The sequence below is a fragment of the Symsagittifera roscoffensis genome, chromosome 9, assembly GCF_963678635.1.
Source record: "Symsagittifera roscoffensis chromosome 9, txSymRosc1.1, whole genome shotgun sequence".
NCBI classification, from domain to species: Eukaryota; Metazoa; Xenacoelomorpha; order Acoela; family Convolutidae; genus Symsagittifera; species Symsagittifera roscoffensis.
In genome coordinates, this window is record NC_087070.1 from 24642580 (window position 1) to 24667163 (window position 24584).

General features: G+C 37.0%; 2 protein-coding genes across 4 annotated transcripts in view; one reads left to right on the top strand and one right to left on the bottom strand.

Annotated features, from left to right (window-relative positions):
• Positions 1-24584, bottom strand: part of LOC134854912 (leucine-rich repeat-containing protein 71-like) — a 251335-nt gene that overhangs the window by 135219 nt on the left and 91532 nt on the right. The gene's annotated exons all lie outside the window — the stretch shown is intronic.
• The window catches only part of LOC134854542 (histamine H3 receptor-like), a 95325-nt gene that overhangs the window by 61847 nt on the left and 8894 nt on the right, over positions 1-24584 (top strand). For all 3 annotated transcript variants that reach the window (XM_063870839.1, XM_063870840.1, XM_063870841.1), the window contains one exon: positions 20835-20972. In XM_063870839.1, coding sequence (XP_063726909.1) covers positions 20835-20972 — 138 coding nt within the window. The remainder of the gene's footprint in view (positions 1-20834; positions 20973-24584) is intronic.

The window sequence follows — 24584 nt, forward strand, 5'->3', positions numbered from 1 at the left end:
CCATGAGCAAAAGTATCGTCCCCCTTTTGACAGCTTTTGCTGAGAATTCTACAAACTCTTGCTTAAAACTGCAGATGCAAACACCGATTCTTGAGTTTTTGCTGTTAACAACTTGCATAATTTAACAAGATGCATACGTGCCTCGAATTTTTCATTGACAATCACAAATTTTTTCTTCTATCCCCGAAAAATAAGGATTAGCTATCTTTTCATTAAACAATATTATCAGTGAACAAACTGAACGTTTTTGGTGGTGGCAGAATTTTAGAAATCAGATTACTCAATTATTTCCTGTTAACTTAAGAATTCAGCAAAACAGGGGCACAAACCATACACACCCGCATCCATGTTTAGGCGTAAATAATTGATTATAACGGATTTTTATGATGATTTTTTGACAATTATAATCGATTATAATTACCAAAATTAGGTCTTTAAGGGATTTATAATTGATTAATAATCGTGATATTTTCCAAGAGATTATAATCTCTTATAATCAATTATAATTGATTATAGTTCTTACTAAAAACCCTTAAAATCAATTATAATCGATTATAATCGATTATAATATCTTATTTTGCCGACATTTTCCTAAATTCGAATTATATCTTATGGGGTATTATTTTTGTGTCAATAAGAAAATCTCTCAAAGAGAGATCTCTTGAACACTTTGGTTCATCTGAACACAAAGTTTTACCACGAAACAAAAGTTTCATAGAGATCCCTTCATATGAGTGGAAAGGTTCTCGCGGTAGACGAAAAGTAAATTTTCCGAATCAATCATGAAACTAAATCAATTTGCTGATGTTTTGGTGTTTAAAAAAGCTTAAAATATGCACCACAAAACAACTCTAATGGGGAAGAAGTTTAAAAAAACTTAAAAATTTGATTTAATTGGAAAACTTTAAAAATGTTTTTCTCATTATTCATAGGAACCAACGTCCACAAAAAGAAGAAAATATAAGCAATTTAGATGGAATTTCGAAGACAAAAATGGACAAACAAAAAGCATTATAATCAATTATAATCGATAATAATGGATTTTTGTGCAAAACTAATGAAATAGAAATTTGAATAAAAATAATGGATTATAGCAGGGGCGGATTTAGGGGGTGGGGGCGGGGGGGGGGGGGCGGACCCCTTCCCTCAGGGATTCGACCCCCTGCCGACCCAAAGGGTCCCCCCTTTGGTACTTTTTAAGAAATCAATTTTTTACCGACCGACCCTAAAATTTTTCTAAAGGCGCCTTTGGCGCCAATATATACTAATTTTGAGAGGGGAGCGCGCGCCGAAAAAACGCGATTTTTTGGTTAAAATTCTCCAAAAAGTACCTCAAAACGCATTTTTTGGACTATTTTTCAAAATTTTGCCCTAGGCGCAGAAAATTTCACCAAAACAGGGACTGAACCGGGCTTAGGGAGAGCTCGAAAAATCATTTCGGTCGACCTAAAAAAAAGGTCGAAAAATTTTTCGAAAATTTATGAAAATCCGCCCCCCCCTGGATTATAGTCAATTTTAATCGATTATAATTGTATCGAAAAATAGACGAATAAATAATCAATTATAATTGATTATAATGGATTATAATTAATTATAATTTGATTTTAAAAAGGAAGATTATAATCGATTATTTATTGGTTAAAATTGATTGTTTCTCAGTTTTAGTGAGACTGGTACTAAAATCGTAATATAATCGATTATTAACGCTTGAAACTGGATGCGGGCATGAAAACATTAAATTTGTATAAATTGTTCACAAATAGTTACTGAAACTGTCCAATGACCAAGCGTCAAAATCTGGTTTCCCTTTTTTCAGTTTCCGTCTTTCAGCCCAAATATTACGAGCTCTTTTTTCCTCGTCGTTTTGATCGCAATCAAAATACCTTCACCCACAAATTTCTGTAGAAATCACGCAAACCCTGATCTGTTTTGCATCTTCGCAAACTCAGTTCACTGTTGACTTCTTCATTCATTATCTAGATCCAATGGGTTCCTTTCTTTGATGTTGCCCTTCCTCTTTTTTTTTAAATTAAAGAGCAGAGAAAGCGTGGACCTACAAAGTGTCAGAGTTCTTTCTTAAATTCAGTCATTTGTGCCAACTATGTTGGTTTCAATTTAAGCGGTAATTCTATCCTATAAAACAAATGACAACAATAATCATCATAAAAATCATGGAAGCTGAAATATAAAATCAATAGCCAGGAGACTCAGGTTTTAATACTTGCTTTAAGAATTTGTTTACGGTAATTTTCAGTGCCCAGAAATGAGTTTTGAGTGAATAGCCAAAAACAGTCATTTAAAAAAAATTTTGTAACTTTATTTTTTTCGAATCGTTTCTGATAGTAGGTTGAAAATTAACTCGTTATCATTAATAGTTGCCATCAACAGCACCTAAATTTGAAATTGCTGTTCAAAAGTAAAATTTGCACTTCATTTTTCCGCTATGACTTGTAAGTTTCTTGATTTAATAAATAAAACTAGAGAAGTCCCAGATTCGTATTATTTTAAACATTGTGCTCATGCTTATTTTTATTCTGACTGACTAGACCACAATCGAGTCTCCCCGGTACGAGGTGTTCAGTTCACTTTATATTTCGAACATTTGGACCAAAAATCGACATGTTTCGACCGTGCTCAACTGAAGTTCTGTGTGTTTCGAACGTGCTCGAGCGACAAATATGCTCAACTGTGCTTGACATAAGCAAGATATAATTCGACCGTGCTTGATCGAATTCAGGTATGTTTCGACTTCCAAACAACTTGAGTTATACAAAACTAAACGTTATAATTTACGCTTTTCGGGTACCATCTTATGATGTTTTTTTTTATCAAAATGAACTGATTAGAATTATTTGCAATCTAAATGCACAATCAAATATTAGCAAGCTTTTTCTCTATCTTTTGGAAAACTAGTTTGCAGTTTGAGTCGAAAATGTTAATTTTTCCTTGTGAATCCGAAGTACCGCGGGTCAATCAAAACTTTGCGACCGTGCTCGATAGTGCTCGAGGTGTGATTCTTCGACTGTGCTCGACCGTGCTCGAGTTATGCTTTGACTGTGCTCGAGGTATGTTTCGACCATGCTCGAAGTATGTTTCGACTGAAATTGAGCTATGTTTTAAGGCAAAATTGCGCAAATTGCTACAGTCGCACAAGGTCGCAACACAACCACTTTCAACGTAATGGTTGCTTTTTTCCCCATTTTGAATCACAATGGTCGCAACATGCTCATTTTGAGTCGCAATGGTTGAAACATAATCTTTTTGAGATGCGCAAAGTCGCAAAATGTTTTTTTTGGGTCGGGCAGAGTCGCTCAAACGTTTCGGTTGCGCAAAGTCCCAACTTACTCATTTTAAGTCGCTTTGGTCGCAACATACCTTTTTGAGTCGCACAAAGTCACAGCAATAATGTTTTGTCTCGTGCAAAGTCGCGTGAATTGCTTTGGTCGCGCAAAGCTGCAACATAATCATTTTCAGTCCCAATGGTCGCAGCATACCTGATTTGGGTCGCAATGGTCGCAGCATACCCATTTAGATTGCAATGGTTGCAACTTAATATTTTTGAGTTCAGCAATTTTGCAATATGTTTTTTTTGGACCGGATAAAGTCGTTTAAACATTTCGGTTGCGCAAAGTCGCAACATACTCATTTTGATTGCATTGGTCGCAACATACCTTTCAGGGTCGCACAAAGTCGCAGCATATCTGTTTTGGCTCGCGAAAAGTCGCGCAAATTGCTTCGGTCGCTCAAGGATACAGCATACACATTTTTAGTTGCAATGCAATGGTCGCAACATACCTTTTTTTGGGTCGAGCGATGTCGCAACATATCTGTTTTGGGTCGCCCGGGTGACTGTGCTCGACTTTGAATGTGAAAACACAAAGTGAGCACCTCGACCCGGGTCTCGAGCATTTTGACCCAATTAAAATCTGTTTCTATTTGCTGTTCGAATATTTTTTTCTGTTCGGTCGACATCAAGGCATGTCTCAACCATCACAACTATCTACTCGTTTTAATTTTTTTTTGAAATACAAATCAACACTAAACGTGTCACGACTTTATCAGCGCTAAATCAGATACCACAAATAAACATCAAAAATTATAACACTTTTAGTCTTGGTTCGATCGATATTAAAAATTTTGTTGATTCAACTTTGTTTGAAATTTTTGATTTTTAGGGGCTATTAGAAGGAAAGCTTTCAATTTTTTTTTTAATTTTCTGTTGAATACAAGTTGCAAATAATATCAATCGTTTATAAACCAATGGGTACTTCATTCTAAGCTTGTTTTCAGCTCCATCGTACCTAAAACGATAAAACGTGAAAATTGCTGGCGACAACTGAGGATTTGGTTGTTCAAAAGGCCCATGATTGACCTGCCTTAATATGCATCATTTTTTCACTAAGACAAAGATGTTTCGCAATTCACTTTTGGTTTTTGGTTGTCTTGAATGTTGTTAGATTTTTTGCTTGTGTTGATCTCAAATGTTTATATGAGACAATCAGATGTGCTATTTTGTGTATCGTTCGGTTGGTTATTATAATTTTCAGTTCAACAGTCAAATTTTTGTGATCACATGAACAAAGGAATATTTAAAGAACTTTCAAAGAACTAATCCACATGAAAAAACCTGTTTATTCTTTGTAATCTTGGACATGTTGCACAAACAAAGGCTTTTTCTTATTATTTTTGGTATATTGCTGAATTTTACCATTGTCCGTCGTCAAGAGTTTTAACGGGGGAGACCTTAAATATTTTATAGTATAATCAGAAAAACAATAAAATAAATAGTCCTTAGAATAAATTAATCCTTCTTATACGAATAATAAATAGAGAATTACGGCTGCCTTCAATCGAGACGGCATTTATGAGAGTCAAATTCTAATCCCCTCAGCCTAAAATGAAATTTCAGTTTAAATTTCATGGAGGTTTTGCTAAGGTATTCAAGTGCAAAAGGTTTAGCTGCTACAAACAAAAAATTTTAAATTAGATTTCGAAATAAGAATCCAAATTCCTACGATAAAACGGCATCCACTTTTGATCAAAAAGCCCTAAAAGTTTCGAAATGGTTTTCAATTTCTTTTTTTATTCGAATTATGGCGGTAGCGCCACTCAAATTTATACTTAAAAAAGTTTTGTGAAACAAATACATGAAGCAGGGGCGGATTTAGGGGGGGGGGGGGCGGACGCCTCCTCCTCAGGGATTCGACCCCCTGCCGACCCAAAGGGTCCCCCCTTTGATACTTCTTCAAAAATCCATTTTTGGCCGACCGACCCTAAAATTTTTCTTAAGGTGCCTTCGGCGCCAATATATACTAACTTTGAGGGGGAGCGCGCGCCGGAAAAAAACGATTTTCCAAAAAATTTCCAAAAAGTGCGCAAAAACGCCTTTTTTGCCCTGTTTTTTCAAAATTTTGACTGCAGCGCAGAAAATTTTGCCAAAATAGGGGCAAAACAGTGCTTTGGGAGAGCTCGAAAAATCAATCAATTTGGTCGACCTAAAAAAAAAAAGGTCGTCAAAATTTTCGATTTTTTTTTTGAAAATCCGCCCCCCCCCTCGAGAAAGTCCTAGATCCGCCCCTGACATGAAGTATCAAATAAAACATTATCTTAATATTTGGAATGTTATCTTAGGAACCAATATTTCATTTATCACAGAGGGAAAAATTGCAGAATAGAAGAAACGAATACGTGGCTACATTTACATAAAGATTCTGAATATGAACAAAAAAAACTTAGCTACGGCTATCACTTTTGAACGCTGCCACGCTCGATAGCCGTCAGATATTCTTACAGACAATTGCGGCTTCGGATCTATTTATCATTCTCCTAAGCCATGGTATCTACTAAAAAAATTGTACACAGTTAGATACACCAATAAGTTATTACTAGAGATTTCTATTGAGAATTCTATTTTCGGCATTTTGATTGCTCAGAAACTCGCCTGATTTTATCTACTTTTCTTTTCCATGCTAAATATAGACCCCGACTTCATTGCAAGCAAGCAGTGACCACGTAGAAATACGATTAAAAAACAAGTGGCGTGGAAAACTGATAACTGATTGCAATTAATTTGATTAAATGAGTCCGCAATCTGCTGGTCTAATAAAATTAATTAATGGCAAAATCTGCAAATATGAATTCTTTTAACAAATCAAAATGAATTCCTAGTTTTTTCAGTTTTTAGAAGTGGGATCGGATCTACTTAGCCATTTCCAATCCTAAGGTATCTACTATAGAACATCCACTGTGCCGCACTTGCTCGTATTAAAACCCTTAATTACGGGAAAACAAATCTCTCAGCCCTAATCATGAACTGCTCCGGGGATCTAGCGGAATGGCGAAGGAGATACCACTCTTGTATGATGCGGTTTGAAAATTTTTGGGGAGAAACGTGGATCACGTCTCACCTGCTTAAACCCTCTTCGATCGTTTTTAAGCTTTGATTTTTTAAGCCAGGATCTTTTGCTAGGCGTTTTTCCAACGGTTTTACTTGAACCAAAGACGCATAGTAGTTGTCTGAAAACATGATAGTTTCTTCTGCCCAGAGCAGACCTACAGCGTATCGTGATCTATCATGGATGGTACGTGGCTCATTTTTTAGACACCCCCATGTGCACGGCGGAAAGGGATTCGACCTGTGTGTAGGCTCATTAATGACGTTGTTTAATACCACCGGTGTTTTGACCGGATAGTTTGGTTTTGTCTGTATTGCACTTCAAACAAGTGGAAAGGGAACCGGTAGATGACGGCATTGAGCCGCTCAAGACCCAGCCTATCGGAAGGCGGACAGCGACGGGCGAAGTGTTTGGATTGACATCTTTCTTAAAACACTCTTCAGGCCTAATGACATGGATAGACCTCGACCAATGATTAAGTCTACATCGTTGTAAGTTTATAAAATTGGTTTGATTGGAGCAAGGTACAGATACTTGCTCTCTCAGAGTGCGATGTTGACAGACACCTTCACCTGAACCTGTTTTGATTTAAAAACAGTCGTTGAGTCAATACCTTCCACGGTGAGGTCCAAATTACTACCAAGGAGATTGAGGCAATTGACTAAATTGGCCGATATCCAGGAGTGACAAGATGCTGAGTCACACAATGTAAAACTTCGGGTAAAAATTCGAGTGTGAAAATTGGTGGTAACCGCGACTTTGGTTATGTACAGGAACGGCTGTTATGTTATAATGGTTGAATTCTCATTCGAGATTGTGCAACTTATTTCCACCTCAACTGGTCCGCATGATTCGAAATTCTGTTGGGTGATTTCTTGATGAAGTTTTCCGTTCTATTAGCGTTTGCGTGGGCTTCAACCGAGTCCGAGTTTGTTTATGTTTGACAACTGTTGGGACCTGCATGGCTGTAATTTTTGTCTGGATTTTAGCTAGGTTACTTACTTTCAGCAGCAAGTGTATCCTTGCTTGGAACAGTTATTCACTAGAGGACACTCACTGCCGAAATTCCTGGTTCCTTTGTACGCAGGAGAAGTTATAATTGTTTCCTGTCCATTGCGTAGAGTTTTTTCCTTAAACACGGAATTTCTACATTTCATGTTTGCCCATGCCAAGATGGATACTCAATTTTTTTAAGCTGTAGTCGTCGAAGCCAGAACTCTCGTTACACTTTTAGATTTATTTTATGAAATTGTTTTTTGGATTTTGCTGGCATTTTTTTGCCTGTGAGCCTCTGCTTTATCTCTTCACCCAGTGTTAAAGTCAATTAGGTGGGGCGTGACGAATTGCAATTCAGCGCAAAGAGCGACAATTTTTTTCACGTTTGGTAAGAGCTTGGTTCAAAAAAGAATGGTTTTCAGATCTTCATATCATGAGAGCTAAAAGAGGCCACCAGAAGACTGTTGATGGTCATCGAGAAGCTAAAAATTAATCTCAAAATTCTGCAATTTTAGTTTTGAAAATTTTGACAGGTTTTAGAGATGGGCTGTAATCATTTTCTGTTGCAGGTCAAACTTTCTTTCTAAAGTTTGTAGGGCCTCTTTATACTTGATGCAAACTCTTCTACTTGATGCAAACTCTGCTCTAGCTGACTTGATTTTCGTACAAACAGGCTGCGTCTACAGTAATGCAAAACTGGCTGAAAGATTCTTGCCACTGATGCGGGTTTCCATTATTCTGGGCCAGCCATTCGGTTGATTGATCGTTTTTTGAGATTGATACAGCATGGACTAAGTCACTGAGTGTCACGGCTTGCGGCTGAAAAGCTGGATAAAACGAAGGCGACGAAAAAATGTTGCTGTTGATTTGCGTACGTATGTGTTTTCAACTGTCGCGATGTAATTAAGTAACCCATAGTAAACTCATAAAACTCTCTTGATAATGAAGAGAATTGATGCTGAGATATTGGTTTTATTGATGAAAAGCACCATTTGACCGGTTTTTGTTACCATCATCTATTACAGCAGTGTTACTGTAAATTTCTAAGGGTATCCAGTGGAACACAAGTGGAAATTTTTGAACTGAATATGGTAGACTATTCGCTGATTAGAACATTCAGGGCCTCAGAGTTGCTCTACAAAAAGTGTGATAGCAGTTTTGATCTCGCCGGTTAAGTTTCCTGGTGTCTGCGACTAATTAGCAAAAAGAGTGTATCCAGATTGTAGTCTGGAGATGTTTTGCAAGTTTCCAACAGCTGGAGCATTGTTGTTAACGTTGTTGACGGAGATGTGTTGCTTCGAAGCCCAAGGAACAAGTAGAGAGAAGTTACAGCATACCGGAGTCTTGGTAGCTACTGATACAGCTGGATTGAAAAAAATGACAAAAAGTTGTTCTCGTAAAGTGCAGTATAGTTAGAACTATCAAAGACTGCGTTTTGTGCTCAGTTTTAGGGGTTTTTCTTGCCTGTTTCGATTGTCATCGCAGAAAGAAACGATTTGTTGACAGAGGTAACCTGCTATAAACGTTTAAAAAGATGTAACTAGCTCGCTTCCTTTTGATTCTCTAACCCATGATCTACCCTAATGTTTACTTTTTGGGAATGACGGTCAACCGACGACGATAGCTCGAGATGCTGATCTTTTTTGAGAGATTCGGTTCAGAAAAATTTTGCTTTGACTTTTTTAATACGTTTTTGTCCACTTAGCTATTGCTTTCAAGTCAAATTTTTTCATTCGTAAGCAATCTTTTTGCTTTTAACGGTCAAGTTTAAGCTGATGTGCTGTTTTTTATTGATGGCCTCCAAATTTTCTGGAGTAATTTTGTGTGATTTTTCTCGTTCCTCTCAAATCTTCTTTGCTGGCAGCAGTTGGTTGCTGCGCTCATTGGGGTTCACTGATTTTATTGAGTTTTATTTACTAAACCCAAGTTTAGCCAATTTGATAAGGCTTTTGCTTGACTAGTTTCACTGACACAAACCTCCGAAGCCCCATAAATTCCAACGAGTGCGAGTTTTACTGGTTATTTTATCGTGTCCTTTAACTAGCCTATATAGTTTTGGAAACTTTTGGTTGAAACTGAATCGTGGAGTGGCACACACGATTGGGATACACGCTTTTCTGAAGCGTTAATTAAATTTTCAAACACGTGGTGTAGAGAGCTAGCAACTACTATGAATTTAGAGTGTGAAGCCAACTTTCAAATTAGGAACCAAGCAAACCGCGATCTGACCTCCGCGACATTCTGAGAAAACAAAGTTGTAGCAAAAAGTAGGACGACTTCCTTTATAAAAAGTTACGGAGATTGCCTACGGCTATTTTTTTAAACAGTTTTCAATTTATTTAGCTACGCGTTTTTTAAACGCATTTATTGGGTTTTTCGAAATTTTTGAAATTTTCGAATTTCCGAAATTTTTCGAAAAAATTGTTTCCTAAAGTTTTTTTCGAGCTTTTTTAAGCAACGCTTTAAGTTTCATCAGTAATTTGATAAATTTTAGAGAGTTTCTGTTTTTTGCCAATTTATGCCCCACACAACCAATATTTGGACAAAAATTTTCGACTTAGCTATTTCAAATATTTAAATTATGATTCTAGACGTTTTGCTGAATCATTTTCACAATTTTTCAAGACGGTGTTGAGTTTAAATACGCGGTGTTTAGATAACGTAATTAAGGTTTAAGGGGCCGATTTTTCCTAAATACCACTGGAAATTTTTGGTCAGATTTTGCTATCGAGAAAAAAGTTGAGGGCAACAGTTTCATTAGACAGTCCAGATCTACGTCAACAAAATTGGGTGTCGAAATTGGTGTCAACAAAAGTTGGTATGATTCAGATCCAAGTCAACCAAAGTCGGGTGTCCAGATCCCCGTAAACCAGAAAATGGTGTGCTCACGCCAACCGAACAATCACGCCAACCACTTTAACTGGATCACGTTGACCAAATTTTCACTTTTTTTCTCGCCTCTGTGTCTCAAATTACATCGAAAAGTGATACAGTAACGAGCTTGAACTGCTAGCAAAAAGCTGTTGAACGTTACTGATGTATGCGCCTTGTCTGTTTATGAAAAACAGGTTTTGCAGAAGAAGTTGAGAAACTTCACGATTGAAATTTCACAATTCGGTTCAGAAGATCTGGGTTGAAAAATGCACCATTGGGGTTGACTTCTTTAACGATCGATAATACAACGGTCTCTAGTCGTATCCGATTGTACGTCCGGCTTTTATCTGGAATTAACCGTCTGGGAGAAATCGCCCGGCAGGCGAACCAAAATGTGCCGCACTCTCCTTTCACATATTGTAAGCATCAAACACGGGCTTAAAACCTGTTTTAACGTCTGTAAATTATCGGCATTAAACATTAAGGAACAGCACCCGAAAACTATTTTTTCGTGCAATATGACTTCACATTGTTCTCAACATTGATATAGAGAGTTGCAAAAAGTTCGGACAGACAGAAATAATTTAAAAGCGCAACCTGCCATTTTTGAGCAATTTTTGCATGCAAATTTGAGTTTTTAGGTGACATTGAAACAAAATTTCTGTCTGAAAAATTAGCGTTTGCATGTAAAAAAGGTCTGAAAAAGGTCATTTGCTCTCTTAAATTATTTTTGTCTGTCCGAACTTTTTGCTACTAATTATAAAAAAGTGTAAACATTTTAATGGCAGACTGACTTTGATTAGACAAACCAGTAATTTCAAGGCCTTTTTGTCTGTCTTAACAAAACTACTTTTCAGTTTCGCCTCATTTGACGTCATTATATTAAGCTGAACATCCACCTCAAACAATTTATCAGTGCATTGGAACTAGAGATTTCTACTGAGACTTTTGCTGCATTCTGATTACTAGGAAACTCGACTAAATTTATCTACTCAACAAAACTCCTGTCCTTTCCTGAAGGGGCAATGTGTTAAGTAGATCCGTTGAATCCAGAGAATATCCTAAGAAAGCAACAAACTCTACGAATCAAAACCGGTAAAAAATGTGATATTGGGTTTTCCAGAAAAAGCCACGCGAAATCGCAGAAAATTGCGCGTGACCAATCTGCCTTGTTTAAATTCTCAATTTGTTTTTGAAACAACTGTTCGTGCTTTTGCCTTGCCTCAAAGTTTTTCGAAACAATATTCAAACAAAAATGCTTTCTTGGCAATTCTCATTCGTGTCTCTCTCTCCAATAATTTTAAAAACAAAATCATAAATATCAAAATTGCTCGTATATCAATATGAAGCCTTTAACGTTCCGACCACATTGTTAGCTGGAAGGTTGATTTTAAAAAACTTGTGGTTGAGTAATTGACGAAACAGAAACAAATTTTTTCATTTTTTTCTCCATTTTATTCCCCCACGATGTGTAAAGTACAAAGATGTGTTTAGCGTGTTGTGATTCGTATTTTATCTTGCATCTATTGCAAACTTTACCTATCTTAATTAGATAACAAGTAACTCACATATGACCTTCACTTGCCATTCTATCCGGCGGAGAGAATGATCTCTCACTTATTAATGTTTTAACTTCAGACTAATTCACTTTAATTCCATTATTCTTTTTAATAATTTTAACTTAGAATTAGCTACAACAAAGTAACATTTGATCATGGCGCAGTCAAATAACGAATCTAACGTGAGAGGAATACCTCCATTTTGGCAAAACCATACTGTAGATCCCCCATTCAATGGGAAGATTGGAGTGATCTGTTTCATTTAGCTATAATCGCTAAAGAAAATATAGACATCGAAAACTTACTAAATCCTTCGGACAGACATCATCCTCAACCTCCTAATTTGGAAAATCCGTTAGACGGTGAAACGGATAACCAAAGAAAGTCGAGAATGGACCGAAACGTTCAAGAGCAAAGACGCTACGACGAAGAGGAATCAGCTTCCATTAAATTTGAAACCAAGAAGTTCAATAGAATGCGATTAGAAGAAGCAGATAAAAAATTATGATCAGTCTTGTACCTGACCTTAGGAAACGAGGGAAAAAGAATTTTCGGACAAAAATTTTGCAAATTTCTTTTAAAGAATTCTGGGACTTCCTAGCAACCGCCTTTGTAAGAAAGACAAACGTCACATTCGAGCGACACAAATTGCTAAACCGAAAACAACGAGAAAGAGAATCTCTCGATCAATTTTGGGGTGCCTTAGCAGAAGTGGCTAAAAAGTGCGACATAGCCACAGGAGAAGAAGGGTGGATTAGAGATATTTTCATAAACAACATGAGAAAATACGATATCCAAAGGAAACTATTAACAGAAACTCTTCCGCCATGAGAAGCACTCAACATAGCTCTCATCGATGAAAAGGGAATTTTAAACCACCTAAAACTTACAAACAATTTTAAATCCAACGGATCATCCGTACATAAACCACACAGCCATTTCATCGTAAAAAGAGAGCCAACTCTCAATATAGAAAAAAGCAACACCTGTATGAAGTGCGGCGGAACCTTCTCAAAAGGTCATCTAGCAGTTTACCCAACAAAGGATACTACATGTACTTCATGTAAATAAAAAGTTCAGTTTACCAGACTTTGTAGATCTCGTCGTAGAAATGTAAACATTGTAAATGACCGAATTGTAGATAATACAGATTTTAATCCGTCGGATGTTCCAGATGTAAAAACAGACCATGTAGATAGAGAATGTTGTGGAGTAATAAACGCATGGTCGGAATCTGGACAAAGCGAAAACGACGATTACTCTGTATTAAATGTAACTACGATCTTCGACGATGACGAAAAAGAACTGAAGAAATTATTAAAAATTGGCCTCGGAAAAGAAAATCAAGTAATTTTAAATATTCAAGTGGGTTCAGCTAGCCCGGTCAGTTTCCTCAAGGAAAACATTTTACACGAATTGAAATTTCGAGACCCTTACTTGAAATTCTATCCGGTGGACAAAGCAACCAAGGATCTTTACTGTGGATTCACTGATAACGCTATAAATATTTCTGGAAAGGTGATACTTCCGATCTTCTCAAACGATTGGTCACACAACAACTGTCATTTCTTCTTGACCGAGGGACACAAGAGAAACATCCTAGGAAATGACAATCTGCCAAAAGTGGGGATAGAAGTATCGCAGAAGTACTTCCCGCATTTCCAGACTCACAAGCATTGTAAGTCAATAAATTCTATCTCTCCATCAGACAAAGATAGGGAAATCCTAAACATAACAAAAACATTTAAAAACTTATTCCTTCGGATTGAAAAAATTAAAAACCAGATGAAAATTACCCATTTACATGAACCCCTAAAACCGATCCAACTAAAAGGAAGAAGAGTTCCCCTCCACTTACTGGATTCAGTTAAGACAGAACTCAACAGATTAAAAGACGAAGTACATATTAAAAAACTAGAAAATTGCGATGAAGATCGCTTTATCAGTCCAATAGTCATTACTTGCAAAAAAAGACAAATCCATCAAGTTAGCTTTGGATTCAAAAATTATAGATAAACAAATTAACAAGAACAAATACCAAATGCCGAATATCCACGAACTGGTAGACAATGTCGCGGCGCAAATTTCAAGTGATTCCGTTGAAGAGGTGTGGTTTACTAACCTAGACTTAAAAAATGCATACAGTCAACTCGCATTAGATAAGTTTACCAGCGATCAATGTAATTTCAGTATTGTGGGTGGTAATATTACGGGTACATACCAATTTTAACTGGCTTTTACGGACTAGGTGATATGCCTAACGAATTTCAAAGAGTAATGGACTCAACGTTAGGTTCTATCCCATTTACTAATTGTTACTTAGATGACATTTTAATTGCTTCCAAAGGAACCTTCTTAGACTACAAGAACATTGTGTTAAAAATTTTATCCTCATTGGATGAATAGGACTTCGCAGTCAAATGGACAATATGCAAATTCTTTTAAAATGAAATCGAATGGCTGGGATTCAAAATCTCGAAAACAGGAATCATACCTTTATTTGATAAATCGAAAGCAACAAAAGACTTACCTATTCCAAAGAATTTGAAAAAACTAAGATCCTTTTTCTGATCTATAAATCAATACATCAAATTTGTCCCGAATCTAGCTTCTTTAGGAAGTCCACTTTGACCGTTGCTTAATATGAAACCGATCTTCCAATGTAACGACGATCATACGAAAGCGTTTGAGAAAATTAAACAAGAAATTGTAAATCTCACGGAGAATACCCATTTTAACGTTAAACGCAACACTAGAGTAAAAACGGACGCGTCACACAATGGTTTGGGAGCCTCCCTTGAACAACTCCACGGGAATGATTGGAAAACGATTTCTTTCGCCTCCGAACTCGAACTGTTAGGAGTCGTATATTCCACAAACGAATTCGAACTGTTAGGAGTCGTATGGGCCGTTCAACATTATAAAAATTACCTTTATGGATCGGAATTTGAAGTAATCACAGATCACAAAGCTTTCTTTTCTGCCCTTTCACCAAATCGCGGAAATAAAACATATCATAGTAGATTAACAAGATGGGTGGACAGATTATTACATTTTAACTTTACAATTAAACATGTAGCAGGAAAAGATATGGGTTTCACCGATCTTATTTCTAGGATTGCATCTGGAAAAACCCTTCCAATATCTCATTACGACGAAGAGTTTGTAGCAGCAATACTAATAAGATTAACAAATCAATTAATCCGTCGGAGAAACAAAGAATCACCTTCTCAGCCATTGGTTCAAATCTGGAAAATTCCGATTACGCAAAATTACGTAATTACCTAATAGCGTCAGTACTAAAACTAATCAACTCGATTCTCCCAATTTGTTCATCTAAACACAATAGAACCAAGTTTTGTACTTCAAATTGTATTCAAACGGATTACTCAAACACAAACCCAATAATTATTTCTATTTCTAATTCCGCATTTTTTTACTTTCTAATTCTTAATTGTAGATTAACTAACTCGCCTGTAGATAAAAAAAGTTGTAGATACTGTTAATATGAATCATAAAAACATTGTAATTAATCCCTCTACTTCCGGTATTTCAGTAGAATTAGATTTTCCTTTATTGCCAGATCACGCTATTCTCGTCAAAAAATACCGTGAAACCTGAAGTTGCCCGATCGTGCCTTGGACTAAACTTTTTCTTTAACGCCAAGCTGGTAGCTCTTTTAACCGAAGATGATCCCATGTTGAACCCGATAGTCAAGGCACTTCAAAACAAAGTGGAGAAGATAAATGCAAATTCCCTTTAATTCAAACATTTCACCAGAGATTTACACGAATCCGACGGATGGCTATACATGGACGGTAAACTAGTTATACCTTTTACCATCAGAAATGCTTTGATGAAGACACTACATAAAACTCATCCAGGTCAATTCGTAATGAACTATTTGGCCCAATACATCTGGTGACCCCATATTAACAGACAAATTTATTTCCATGGCATAAACTGTTCAGAATGCACATCGGCGGGTAAGAATTTGAAAACTTTTATCCCAAATTCACAAACTAGCGACTTTCCTCCCTATTAGAAGCAAATGAAGAACTTAACTTAGGCTTCGCAGGACCTTTGGATTCATATTGGGGGTCAAACAAATATATTTTACTTTGCATCGATAGATTTTCTAAATTTCCTTCGGCAAAAATTACATCATCTACTTCTGCAAAAACAGTTATCAAATTTCTACAGGAATACATATTCTTACATGGTACACCGTATTCAATAAGGTTAAACCACGCGACTTGCTTTACAAGCCAAGATTTTAAATTATTCTGTGACTCGAACAATATCAAAACAATATTTTGTAGAGTAGGCGACCATCGTTCCAACGGATTAGTCGAAAAAATGGCGCATACTGTAAAATTAAACTGCTTGCTATATCACAAGAACATCAAAATTGTACACTCCAAAACGCCATTTCAAAAATTATCTGGAACCTATGATCATCATATGAATCTAAAATCAAATGTTCTCCCTTTGAAATCCATTATAACAGAAAACGGAAACAATTAGCTTCTGATAAACCATCCATTGGAATTTCAGACAAAGGAAATCCATAATATAAAAAGAAAGGGTGAACGACTGGAACTCGGACGATAGACTCGAAGATGGCTACAAGGACGACTTGGTAGCGAAAAAGAATCAAACACCAGCCGAAAAGGGCTACGACACAGACTATGCCTCATCTTCTAAAACTAAAACCGATAGAATACCACTCCAAAGCCCCTTCAAAGGTAAAATCCTTCGGAAAACAAACGGTAACATCAACCGAGACCGTTTTTATAAGGAACTAAACAAAAGAATTATAAATTCGTCTACCTCGACAGTAGAATTATCCGACGGAAAAATAATACGAAAATCTGACATCGCGATTCCTAAATTAAACTCGACTAAAATTAGACCTTTTAAAGGAAACATTTCATTCCCTTATTTCCCTATTTCTAATGTTGAAGTAGGTCAGAAGCAGGAGTGTTCGAGACGAAAACCTAAACCGAGAAAGCCACATCCAAAAACTCGCAAGCACGTCGAACTGGCATCATCAGATAACTTGACGAGGACACGCGTGTCGGGGTCATCCTCCAAACCAGTTCGGAGACAAACTCGTCAGTCGAAGAAGTCGACAACCCCTCCAGGTTACCTTGCTTCGGATGAATCTATGCTAACTCCCTCGGATATATCTGATACTAGCGACTGGGAATGGATAGCGGGCGGTTTCCCTTGTAAAGATGTGGCCAGAGAGCGTTTTATTTCGGACTCATGCAAAGCACATATTCCAAATGGAATCAGCGCTAACTCTAGCTTACTCAAAAATAACACTAAAGTTGAGGTTTTAGAGGACGTCAATGTTCAAGACGGAGATCAATTTGGGGACCAAACTACTGAATGGCCAATAAGCATCATCCCCGCAAGTCGAATCCCTACTTCTCGCGACCAGAGTGCTACACCACAGGCGGAAGAATATGGAAACAGCAAGCTACGGGAGCTTCAAGACATATCTAATCCAGCGGGCAAGGACACAATAACAGACTTCCCGGTTTATGAAATAGTCGATTCTGCAGACGATTCCACTCCAACTCCCGACTCTTCCAACGAACCTGGTAACGATCCTCGTATCATTCGACGCTCTAGTAGGAATGTTGTTCCACCAAAATTTACGGTCAAAGGTACTTTATAGATGTTGTAGATTTTCCCCAAGAGACCTCTGGTTCTGCAGCTAACCCAATCGTATTAGAAATCGAAGACAACATCAATCATGAAGCGAACGATACTACAACTCCGGCGTAATTAGTGATAATTGACTCGGATTCACCATCTCCCGATCAAATTTCTACCGCTTCAACCGATGAATCTTTAAAAATGGCAGTTGATAATTTCGCCGAGCACTCAGAACTTGATACTGAACTTTTCAATGCTGAACTCGAAAACTTTTTGAAAACAGAAATTGTAAACGATAACTTAGTACCGATTTCCATTTTGAGTACCTTTCATTTCATTTCCTGTTGCTAAACCTCATCATCCCCATAATCTTAAAGTCGGAATACTTAGGTTGTGTAACCTTATCTTAAACATGTTAATCCTTCGGATTTGATAAACAGTATTTTTTTTTCATTTGTCTCCTCAAGATCCTTCAGATTGCAGTTATTCAACTTTTTGTGGCGTCATACCACACCACCAGTCAACACACGGTGATAAATGTTTCTTAGACGTGCGGCTACATATTTGTTTTTTGTAGGTCAAATCCGTCGGATACCGGATAACCCCATCCTTTTATTTACTTTCGCATTACCTAGTGCCATTGTTAGTACCTAGTTTAGTCATTCAGTCGCTTACACACACGTGTAATAAAATTTTTCTCTACTCCCCAAAAAGGGGGGAAAGGACTCAGTTAATTTGTATTTACCTATTTGGCGCTAGTTAAAATTTTTACTGCTTAGAGGAATGTTGAGATTCGTATTTTATCTTGCATCTATTGCAAACTTTACCTATCTTAATTAGATAACAGGCCACTAACATATGACCTTCACTTGCCATTCTCTCCGGCGGAAAAAATGATCTCTCACTTTTTAATGTTTTAACTTCAGACTAATTCACTTTAATACCTTTATTCTTTTTTATAGTTTTAACTTAGAATTAGCTACAACAAAGCATCATAGCGTCTCATATTGTTTTAAAAAACCTTAATTAATCACCTTAATTGAATTTTGACGCTTTAGCTTCCCACTTACACGTGTTATAAGAACGCATTTTGGCGCGTTGAAATCCCAAATTGGCCATATTAGCAGTTTTCGAAACCCGTAATTTTACGAAAATTGATCACAGTTGAATTATCTTTTCAAATTTGAGCTCAGGACAACAATTCTTTCATAAAGGGTTCAAAAACTTTAGTCAAAAACGCTTAGTTAACTTGTCAAAATTTGACTGAATAAAAAACCCACCCCAAGCATAAATACTCCGCGTTTTCGTCAAAAGTCGGAACAATAAAGCTCTATCGGCTATAGGTGATTCAATAGAGTCCTCACTTCACTTCACTCATCGCTTTTATTGATGAGAAAACTGCTCTTATCAGGGCGACGCCTGATTGTTCCGACTGCCCTCCAATTTTTTGAAATAGTTTATGAAACATCCGTTGAAAATGCTGATAAAACATTCAAATAAAAAAAATGATTTTAAACTTTTTTTTCTGAAAACTTCCTTCTGCACGCTCTGCCGAGTACAAATAAAAGTTTTTAGCGTTTGGGCCAATCTATGAGCAACTCTTTAGATGCTTAAGCGTTAATAGCATCAAATTTCTGGCGCATCAAGTTTTCTAACGCGCCAGAAATTTGATGCTGTTTACGCGTAAGCAGCTAAATAGTTGCTCATAGATTGATCCAAACTGACGCTAAAATCATTTATTTGTGCTTGGCATAGCGTGTAAAAGGAAGTTTTCAGAAAAAATCAAAAAAGACATTTTGTTGTTATTTGAAAGTTTTATCAGCATTTTTAACTGATGTTTCTTAACCTATATCAAAAAATTGAAGGGCACTCGGAACAATTGTCCCAAATTAGCAAAATTATCAATTTTCAAAACCCAATATTTTTGATAACTGCTCAAAAATTGTAACAGTTGAAATATTTTTTGAAATGTAGATCAGGATATCATTAGGTTTCAGATGCTAAGAAAAAATTCGTTCAAAAATGGCTAGTTGAAAAGTCGAAATTGGTCTGGAGAAAAAAACAAACCCGAGCACAAACTTTCTGAAGTTCTGAAAATCGGAACAATAGTGATGCATTAAACAAGCCAAATCAAGGCTTATAAAATAATTATCATGATTTTGTATCAGTTGTCACATTATAGTGTTTAAAAACTTCAATGCCTTCATAATCGAATTGTAATTTTACAGTCCAGTCTCTAGAATTTATTTTTAAAAAATCCATTAAATTTGAGTCAAAATAGGTTACAATGCTACTCTATTTCTTACAATTTTTTTAAACAATTTCATCACAAATTTGCTCCTTTCTTTAACCAATTATAATATAATCATTACAAGTGGACCTGAAGTTTTATAATTGTCAAGGTTTTTCATAACTATATCATAACAATTGTGTTTTTTTTTGGTTTGTGTATGAAAACTGTTATCTAACGTTCAAATTGTATTCCAAACTATTCTACTTTTATTTTATTTTCACTCATCCCCACCTTTTCAGTTAACCCCCCACACCCCCTCCCCGCACCATTTATCTTCCTCCTTACCTCCTCGCACATACTTCATTTCCACATTAATTCCTCAAGTTAAAAAGTGAGGTGTGCGAAAGTCTGGGGGGGGGGGGGGGGGGGGGTTGCTTTTAACCTGCTATTTCATTACGGAAATTCGAATGGAAAACTAAAAAGGGGCGAGGGGTGAGATCGAGGGGGTAAGTATGGTGGAAGAGGGTAAAACGTGGGTGGTGAGTGAGGAAACTGCCAGTTCTCTACAGTATTCCCCTCTTAGATAAATTCAATTCTTAGAAACTCTTCCGTCCCTACAAATCAGAACATTTTTCCTAGGTCGAAATACTTCTCGGTCGATTACCATCTTCTATCGAAATGAATTTTCCCGTTCGAACACAATTGGAATCTTTTTCCTCGGCCAAACAGTCGAATCGTTTTTCTCGGTCAGAATTTCTTCGGTCTAATAAATTATCGGCCTGAGTCGCGCAGAAAACTCTTCTTCGTGCAAAATAGCAACATCCCTTTTTTGAGTCGCGATGATTGTAACATCAGTCCCCGACCTCGGCCTGGACATGGAAGATAAAATTTTGCAAATTTTTATAATATCTGTTATGTTTGGAAATTGAAAAGGCCGTAAGTATTAAACAAAGCTTTTAAAAACGAAGTTTTCTATTTTTTTTGTAAAACCTTATAACAATATTTTTATGTCGCTGCACTATCTGGTTTGTGTTGTTGGTAAATACTGCAATATGTTATTTGGTCTTGGAAATTGTTCAGTATGGCATCTTGCTTTCTGCGTTTCAGGCATTGTCGTGTGATGAAGGCTGGATCACATTCATGCCCTTTGTGCTCCCAGTGACCATCTTCATGACCTACTGTCCCCTTCTCTGCCTCATCTTCTTCAATGCCAAAATATTCATCACTCTCAGAACAAACGCAAAGGTATGGGGGCAGTCTAGTACTGTTCGTATAGGCTACTTTTTTTCATTCATGCGAGTGGCAGTGAAGTGGCGTATGTATCCGTTCATTAAGTGACAGGTTACTGGTTCGAGGCCCACGCTCGAATCTATGCTCGAGTTTTTGACACTGCGGCAACATTCTCCAGCCCGGAAAAATAACCAAAAACATTGCAATGGCCTGTTAACCAGGGGAGAGCGCGCGCCGAAATTTTTTTTCAACAAAGTGCCTAAAAACGCCTTTTTCTCAAAAATTTGCAAGCGGCGCAGAAGTTTTGTTCAAATTAGGGTCTGTATAGTGGTTTGGGAGAGCTCAGAGAATCAATTTGGTCGACCTAAAACTTAGCGATATTTATTTTGACCTTGCCTAACCTTGGCGATATTTGTTTTGGCTGCAGGCCTGTCCGATTTCAAACATTTTAATCTGTGTGTTTGATATTTTGGTGCTGATAAAATGTTTCTTTGTTACGGATAATTCTATTTAGTTACAAATAAGATATGTTTAAAAAGTGAATTAATCTCTAAATTAAAACATTAAAAAGTGAGCAGTCATTCTCTCCGTCGGAGAGAATGAAGATAACAAGGTCATATCTAAATTAACCAGTTAAGAAACTTTAAAACTAATTAAATGAAATAAGACGAATAGTAAGATTCGCAACATTCCCCTTAGTGGGAAAAAAAATTAAAGTATTAAGCGCCATGATACATAACATGTTATCTAACCCTTTTTCTCCCTCTCGAGAAGTCCAACAAGGATTGAAAATTAAATACTGTGCAATATCACAAATGAAATTTTAGTGCTCCGAAGGAATGACTGAATTAGAAAGAATGATATAATTTCTAATTCCGGCGGATTATAATCCCTAGTTATAAGAAGGTAAACTCTAACTGCGCTAAAACGAAACACTAATACGATATAATGACTAAATGTGAGTTTTCAAGTTTTTGATTTAGTTTAGCTGTCCCCTTCCATGAATTTTTCTAGCTCAGCGTTAAAAATTTCACTGTCTAAGTCGATGTAGTTGTCGAAATTGTTCACCGAATCTCTCAGGGATTCGTCAGTAGAAGCGATGGAGAATTGATCAGGAGATGAAGGGTACGCTGGGCCCGGTGCACGGTCCTCCGGTAGAGTGTCGCAAATGTGAGTCTGGTTCTCCGAGGGATTCTCTCTGAAGGTTAGAGTGGGGAATCCCGAGCTGTCGCCTTCGTCCAGAGATATAGGGTTATTCGCGGAGCCTGGTTGGTTTTCGCACTCGTCTATAATATCTATGTAATATCGCTTACCATAGAATTGTGGGGGACCAACATTTCGACTTGAACGTCTTAATTTAAATTCGTTACCGGTGATAGTGATTTCCTTAGGATGTCTTTCCTCACTATTTGCACTTTCGTTAGAGGAGTCCTCTATCTCAAAGACTGGGAATTCCACCGGATTTTCTCCTTCCAATGCTTTTGTTGAATCCGAAGGAATGTTTGGGCCCTCTGTTGTCGTAGCGGTAGAAGATTCGCCAGGTGTGTGTGAGGTAGATTGAGGTGCTGGCTTTATACTAATTGGGCCTTCCGCTGTATCTGTAGATTGAAGTTGTTCGTCTAAAATCTCAGATTTTATATTAGTTTGATATGTTTGAGGAGCTAATGGTGGGGAAGGGTTTTCGTTAAAATTGAGGTTATCTGAAATGAAGCGTTTTCGTATCATTTCTCTGCATGGAAAACCTCCCGCAATCCATTCCCAATCACTAATGTCCGACGTATCCGACGGAATGAACATGGATTCGTCACCTGCTAAGTATCCTGTGTTCGAAGTCGAGGCTTTATTTCGGTTTCGCTTCGGTTTGTTGAATTTAGTAGGCTGTCTCGTTCCTCTAGATCTGGTGGTGACCGGGGTGAAAGACTCTTTGTGTCGTCCTGTCATAGTGTCTGGTTTCCGCGTCTGTTGTGTCTTCGCTCTGTTTGTCTTTCTTGGACCTACTTGTAAATCACTGTTAGAAAAAGAGGGAAATGAGATATTCCCTTTGAATGAACGAATTGTAGAGGATTTAGACTTTGGGATGGCGATGTCCGATTTTCTAAAGATTTTTCCGTCGGATAGTTCAACCGTGGATTTTGTTGAGTTTATTATTTTCTGACCTAGTTGTTTATAGAAGGGATTTCCGTTTATACTTCCGTTGGTTTTTCGTAGTAAATTACCTTTAAACGGACTGTTTAAGGCCACTCGAGAAGATGAAGGTTTTGAGGTTGTTGGAAGGTCTGAGTCATAGCCTTTCTCCAATGGTGACTGGTTCTTTTTCGGTACTAGAAGGTCTTTGTATCCGTCCTCTATCCGATCGTCAGCATTCCAGTCAAGGGCCCTTTCTCTGCTTAAGATCGACTTCCCTTTGTCTAAAATTCCACCGGATAATTTATTAGATGCCAATTGCTTCCAGATCGTGTTCGGTTTTCTATTAAAGTATATTTCGAACGGTGAGCATTTTATTTTTGATTGGAAGGAAGATCGTAAATTCCAAATGATTTTCGAAATGGCAATTTGTAATGTAGGTTTTTGTTGTTCCAAAGACATTGCTAATAATTTGATTTTTACAGTATGAACAAGTTTTTCTACAAGACCGTTAGAACGATGATCCCCAACTGTACAAAATATTAATTTGATATTAAGAGAATTGCAAAATAATTTAAAATCCTGACTAGTAAAACAGGATGCGTGGTCAACACGAATGGAGTTAGGAATCCCATGGAGATAGAAATAATCTTGAAGGAATTCGATTACCGTGTTTGATGACGTTGAAGAAGTAATTTTTGCTGATGGGAATTTTGAAAAACGATCTATACATAATAAGATGTATTTATTGTTTCCCCAGTTGTTATCTAATGGACCAGCAAAATCAAGGTTTAATTCCTCATTTGGTGCAAATAAAGTGGGGAGTTCGCTAATTTGTGTAGTTGGTATGATGCTTTTTATATTCTTACCAGTTTGAGTGCATTGTGTGCAATTAATCCCGTGGAAATAAATTTGTCGGTTTATATGTGGCCACCAAATATATTGTGCCAGGTATTTCATACCGAATTGGCCAGGGTGTGATTCGTGTAAAGTTTTTAAAACGGCGTTTCTAAGTGTAAACGGAGTAACCAATTTTCCATCCATATATAATAGTCCGTCGGATTCATGGAGGTCTTTCGAAAATTGGTGTAAGTAACGGGAATTTGCGTTGATGTTTCCTACTTTTTTCTGTAAAGCTTTCACAATTGGGTTTAACATCTCATCATCTTCCGTTAATAAAGCAACCAACTTTGCATTGAATAAAGTATTTAAATCCAAAGGTCTTTCAGGTAACTTGAGGTTTTCTCGAAATTTAGTTACTAACTTTTTGTGCTCTGAGTAAATTTGGAAATCAATAGAGACCTGTATCCCGGAAGTGGAAGGATTTACTACAATTTGGTTATTTGACATATTTACACTATTTATAAGTTTGATATCCGAAGGATTACTAATTAAGCTACTGTTAATAATTAAAAAATAAATAAAGGCTGAATTTGATAGAAGGATTTTAGTAGAATCTGTGCTTGAGAAATCCGAGGGAATACATTTAGAGTTACAAAATTC